Here is a 6577-nt window from a genome sequence, read left to right as displayed (position 1 = left end):
TCGGTCATCAAGGTCGAGCTCGTTCTGTGGGTCTTGGTCGCTCACAAGGTCTTCAACCAAACCAACAATTTCACCCCAAGTTGTGTCAAAAGCAGTATTTTAATTTTGTATTTCTGATACAATTTCCTTTGAGAGAAAATATTAATGGATTAATTAAGTGATTTAATTATTAAATTATTATATGCTTAAATCAAACTTTGTAACTTGGAAAAGAAAATCCCACCTCAATAGATAAGAGGTTTGAATCCAGTTCATCAACTTGAAGGTTTAGTTCCATACAAGTAGTAGAACTTCAAGGAACTCCAAAGTCATCCCACTCAAGCTCATCACAGCAGTCCATTCTCAGTGAAAGTAAAAATATGTTTAAATTCAGTCTGGGTTTCAAGCCTTTATAGAGAAAGGCTGGTGGGTGTGGTTTCCTTTGGAAACCCCCTGGTCAATAACAGGAAAGCCTTGTGAGTCAGAGATTAACTGGGAATGATGTAAGAGTCGGTGGTCCTCACAAAAGAGGGTGGGGCTTAGGAAAAGTGGAAGTGGTTTATGAAAAGTGGGCGTGGCTTAAGTAAAAGTGGGAGCGGCTTATGCACAAGTGGGTGTGGCTTATGAAAAGTGGGCGTGTCTTATGAAAAATAATCTGTGGATCAGGAGGTGGTCAAACAAGAGCATTGAGAGAAGTTTATCATTTTATTTCTGCTCAAAAGAGACGCATAAACCAAGAACCAAGTTCTAAAATAATATTTGTGAATATACTCGATGGTGATGAATGTAATCAAAAAATTAATTTATTACCGAGTGAACATGAACAAATATTCATTGGATCACTCTTTGAGTGGATTGAAGTGCTTTAATCAGTAAGTCTCAGTTTAACATTTGCTCAATGGGACAGAGATTGGTCTCCTCTTGGGCCTTGAGTCAGACTCAGAGGGGGGGAGAATCGGTCTCAATTTAACATTAGTTTGTATGGGAGAGGGAGAAAATCATTCTCCTGCTTTAGGTTTTTTTAAGGGTTGTCAGAGAGTTTTCCCATATTCATTTGTATGGTGGGGGGGGAGGAATCAGTCTCCTGTTTTGGGTTTTTTCAGGGTTGATTCAGAGAGTTCCCCATTTTTTCCCATTCATTTGCATGGATGCCTTAGAAACCCCATTTATCCTCTACTCATGGGGTTGAGCCTGCAGGCGGGTCTGGAGGAGTGAAAAGGTGAAATGCAGGCCATGGTTTGGAAAATGGCGACACCACGTGGCGGAACGACCGAACCGAGGGGGAGTGCGGAATGTATTCGGTCCGCGATGGAGACGGGTGAGGTCGGGATGATGAGCGACGCCATGACAATTATGGGGGAAATTAATAAACTCGGAAACGAGGGGACGACGGAAAAATTAAAGGAGGCGATGGAGATGCAGAAAATAGAAGAGACACGGGAGATACATCAGGAGACGGAGACGCAGAAATCGAAAGAGGGGAACAAATTACATGATATTACAAACGAGCACACACAGGTAGAGATAGGAGTTGACAATGAGGACGAGTATGGGGAATGTTTCCTGACCCCGTGCGAGCATCAGGATAGCCTCCCTCAGGAACAGAGGGAGAGGATAAGCTCCCTCGAAGTGGACTGCGACCAGGTGAGTCCGGTAGAGCCATACGAGGTTGAGCGGGTGCATGGTACGAACGGGTCCATGCAGAGTTTGGGGGGGGGTAGAGACCCCGGGACCCCTTGAGTTAACACGAATCCCCGATGTGATTGTCCCGGAATGTGTTGAAATGTTTGCCAGAAGGTAAGTATCGTGCAAATGACATGGAATGTGTGGAAATGGGACATGGATGGATCCAGACGGGAGACAGGAAAAGCAAGCCTGGAAGGCTGCAAAGGGTTAATTTGGGTTCGGGTGATGGCGCATACGAGGTCCATGGCGCATTTCGTGCACGGCCCGCACGCGTGCGTCTGGGTCATTCCATGTCAAATCATCAAAGAATCTGCCGTCATCTCTCAGATTTTTGTAAAACTTTGGGAACCAATTGGGACCCATGAAAAATGGCAAGAACTCAAATATTTTTGCTTATAGCCTCTTAATTAGTGAGATACAGACTAACGAACTTTGGACTAATTAGCACGACGTCGTGAATTCAAATGGCCATATCTCTAAAAGTATAACACTTAGAGAGCTGGTTTTGGTGTCATTTTAAAGGTATTTTCATGCCCTATGAATTTGTCTGGGCAAAATTTTCCTCCCTCCAACCACAAAAAAGTTATCACAAAATATAAACTTCAATCGTGAATCCCCAAAAAATGTATCCTTCAAATTTCCTCAAATTCATCCCAGAGGTACCTTATGATGTCAAGAAGCTTCCACATAAGTTTTGTGATGGGCACTCCAATAGTTTCTGAGATATGAGCAATAATGTACAAGTACGTATGGCATAAAGGTTCGAAAATCAGCATTTGTAATGTATTATACAATCATTCCAACCAAGCCATGACAGGGAACACAGGGAACGACCATCAATTGCTTTGAAGTATCATATACTTTCATTTTCAACTGGGCCTGAGGGGAAGAAACAAGTGCTGCTGTTGCTGCATTGAAGAGGAAATTGAAAGCCTAAGTCAGGTTCGTGAACACTGTGAACTTGAACTCACTTATTGATTGTATAATACATTACAAATGCTGATTTTCGAACCTATATGCCATACGTACATGTACATTATTGCTTATATCTCAGAAACTATTGGAGTGCCCATCACAAAATTTATGTGGAAGCTTCTTGACATCATAAGGTACCTCTGGGATGAATTTGAGGAAATTTGAAGGACACATTTTTTGGGGATTCACGATTGAAGTTTATATTTTGTGATAACTTTTTTGTGGTTGGAGGTCGGAAAATGTTGCTCAGACAAATTCATTGGGCATAAAAATACCTTTAAAATGACACCAAAACCAGCTCTCGAGGTGTTATACTTTTAGAGATATGGCCATTTGAATTCGCGACGTCGTGCTCATTAGTCCAAAGTTCGTTAGTCTGTATCTCACTAATTAAGAGGCTGTTAGCAAAAATATTTGAGTTCTTGCCGTTTTTCATGGGTCCCAATTGGTTCCCAAAGTTTTACAAAAATCTGAGAGATGACGGCAGATTCTTTGATGACTTGACATGGAATGACCTGTCTGCGCGATCGCAATCCAGCGCGAGAATGCTCCACGTTGGATACAAGCCGGCCACGTGGACGGTGAGAATGTAGATGGCAAATGTTGTATGATATTGGAACGGACAGATCCACATGCGGGCGCATGTGTGAAGCTCCCCTGCTGCGCGCCGCGTGTTCTGTTCGCGGAACATGCAGAGCGGGTTCCCGGGACGATGCGCTCGTGCGGGCCTGCACGGGAAACCGCGCAGGTTATGTGCGTAGGTGACGTCACTGGGACCTCGTGTCGCGCGTTGGCTCGCATGGCGGACCCCTTGAAGGCGAGCGCTTGCGATGCGCAGGGCGACGACAAGGCCCCATGTATTGGCCAACGGAAAGGGACGTGTGTGCTGTAAACTGCCGCCCTGGAGATGCAAGGTTCGTGGGGCCTTGCCCCGAGTACACGATAGCCCGGCCAGGATGTGGTAAGCATCCTGCCTCGGCAAAGGAGCATTAGATAGTGGGAAGGGCTTAGCGTCGATAGACCGGCCTCATGGGGCAGGAACAGTTCCTCATAGGGCCCGTGGAACAAGTTAGAGAGAATGTAAGGTTAGATTTAGAAATGGATTTTGGGAGATACGGATGGACATGGAATGTGTAGTGGGGACGTAGCTTAACACTCGTGTTAAAAGGAACGTGCATTAGTGTAAGGGATGACGGGGCGCACGCATTAGGGGAATTTAGTTATTTTGGGGAAGAGTTAGGGGAAGAATTTTTTTCCCTTCAAATCAGGCTATGATTAATGATTTTCAATGGTTTTCAGAAGAAGAAGAAAAATTCCATTTGGTGTATCTTTAATAATGAACACACTTGTGTGTCAATGGAGATATGGCACCTGTCAAAACAGCCGTTAAAATCTTCACCACTTATTCAAAGTGAATACCATTGACGAAACCACGTGAAGGTGACAATTTCCCTCCTTTATCCCTCATCTATTTCCCTTATCCCAACTTTCTCTCTGTTTCAACAGGATTGACTTGATCAGCAATGGCGACACGCTGCGCAAGTATGAAAAACTGGTTCAAAAAGTTTAAGGTGAAATACACAAAATCATGTCTCCCCAACACCATGTCAAGGGAAAGCAACACTCTTGAGAAACGGTCACCACAACTACCTTCTTTACAAATTTCTAAACACCTGTTGATGTTTTTTTTTTTAATCTTCCCGATAGAAATCAGCAAAAACTGAGGAAAATGAATGTGTCTCGACGTTTCCTGAAAATGAGGTACAGGTGGTACAGGAACCACAAAACACTTCTGAGGAGCAGCAACAAGAGGAGAAATACAATGAACAGGTATCTGGCTTTAGGAGTTCAATCACGTTAACTTCAGTTTTGATACCAATTCTTGCTCAACTTGACATAACTGAACAAACATGACATAACTTTTTGAAATAACTGCAATCACTGAACAAATAATTCATACAGAACTCAAAGAAGCTTGTTACCTCTGCCATGGAAGGTGGATGGAGGTGATGCTTTCACTCTTGACTTTGTCTGTGTTGTCTGTTTGTCCATTTGTTTTACTGTGAGCAGGATATATCAAAAAGTTGGGACGGATTCGACCAAAATTTGGTGGAAAGGTTGGGTCCGTGCCAGGAGGAATTCATTACACTTTGGTGAAGATCCTGATCAGAATCCGGATCCTAGAATTTTTAAAGTGATTCTTCACGCTTGAGAGATTGGTACAAAAATTATATTAGAGCACAATGTCTCAAAAAGCTGTGGATGGATTTGGACGAAACTTGGTAGACAAGGGTGTGCGACAAGGAATAACCAATTCAATTTAGGTGAAGGTCCCGATCCAGATACGACAATTTTGAAAAATTATTTTGAAGCGATTTCTCACTGTTGGGGCCACAATGGGGCCCAAAACGATATATATGGCATGATGCAGTATTTCAAAGAGTTATGCACAGGTTATGACACAACTTGGTGGTTGAATTCGTTAGTTGCAACCAAAATCTAATCGGCTTGTTCTTAAGGTCCAGATTCGGATCCGGCCTATCAGTGGCATACAAAGCGTAGGTTTTTCAGCCTGACATAGGTATGCACTCCACAGAGTGCTGTTTTAGTTATCTACATGGTTTCACTTTTGCAAATTGATGAATTGACACCACGTGTTGAAATGCATGATCAATGGAGTCGTGAGTTTTTTTTTTTCCAATCAGAACAAGAAAATGATAATGATGTCTCAAAGAATTCAGCATTTAGAGCAGATGCAGCAGAATGATCACCAACAGGCAAGTTCTTTCTGAGATTTACTCACAGTACAGTATAGTATTTCCTTTGGTTAATCATGTCTATCATGTCACACAATCCATGCGCTTACCCTCCCGCATGCTATTATTATCCTCGACCTGTGCTGCCTGACATGCTTATCGATCTGACTTGCAGAATAAGTCCATCCTGGTGGAGATGAAAAAAAAAGACGAGCGCTATGAGGACTTGTGTTCTGAAAACAGGGCACACATGCACTACATTAAAGAAATGGACCTCAAGTTGCTGCTCATGGAGGGAAAACTGCAGCAAAGACACCTACAGCAAAATGAAGATGAACAAGAATGGAGAAAACAGGTAGGAACCCTTACATGGTATTTCTTCTTCTTTGTACACCCTTCTGTATGAGTGATTAATTCACTCATTATCATGATCTATGCTTGTATGTGTAAATGATTATCTTTGGTGGTGTTTCTTCTTGATGCTATTTTTGCTTCTTCATGAGCACAATTTTTCTTCTGCACAGATCGATTTGCTTTCACAATTGCTGAAAGGGAAGGACAAAGAAATCGAAGAGATTACATCGAAAAATGAGGGACTTTCAAACATTGTGAGCAAGCTGTCAGAAGTGGACAATCAGCTTCAGGAGCAGCAACAGAATCACTGCAACCAAGTAAGCAATCATTATCAAACATGTGGGACGACAGATGACAAGAGGGGGAAGATCATGTTCACCTCCGCATGTTCTGATGGATTTTAACACCTTGCAGGTCATGCTGCTCATGAGACATTTACAAATGGAAGATTACTAGTGGGGGGAGGGGGGGGATAAGTGGTGCTTGAAAATATAGCATGAAATGAAGTCTTGAACCAGCCTCACATCAGTGTGTTCCATTTATTTTGTCCGTGTATCTTTCATGACTTGAACTACATTTATAATTTGACGATATCTTTTATAAAAATCTTTTTCCAAAGTGTAATTTTTATCGATTTTCACAAGTTTCAGATTCCTCATGATATTTTGTTGCTGATGAAGCTTTCAATCCAAAACGGTGCTTATCACTCATAGGATGGTCGACTTTATCCTTTGGGTCTGATCCAGCTTGTAATGTATTGTCACGCCCTTGAATGACCGCTAGAACTTTCAATGACATGCTGCCTACAGCGACAAACGTTGTGTCCA

General features: G+C 42.5%; 1 protein-coding gene across 1 annotated transcript in view; it reads left to right on the top strand.

Annotated features, from left to right (window-relative positions):
• LOC147031500 (uncharacterized) overlaps positions 1-6577 on the top strand; it is a 121517-nt gene that overhangs the window by 40159 nt on the left and 74781 nt on the right. Inside the window, exons 2-6 of the mRNA XM_085849677.1 lie at positions 4147-4211; positions 4348-4470; positions 5346-5417; positions 5572-5751; positions 5921-6067. Of these exons, the coding sequence (XP_085705803.1) occupies positions 4164-4211; positions 4348-4470; positions 5346-5417; positions 5572-5751; positions 5921-6067 (570 nt within the window). The 5' untranslated portion in view covers positions 4147-4163. The remainder of the gene's footprint in view (positions 1-4146; positions 4212-4347; positions 4471-5345; positions 5418-5571; positions 5752-5920; positions 6068-6577) is intronic.

Source organism: Eptatretus burgeri, chromosome 2, assembly GCF_056783735.1.
Source record: "Eptatretus burgeri isolate ZD-2024b chromosome 2, Ebu_testis_v1, whole genome shotgun sequence".
Taxonomy (NCBI): Eukaryota; Metazoa; Chordata; class Myxini; order Myxiniformes; family Myxinidae; genus Eptatretus; species Eptatretus burgeri.
This window is presented reverse-complemented; position numbering and strand designations above follow the sequence as displayed.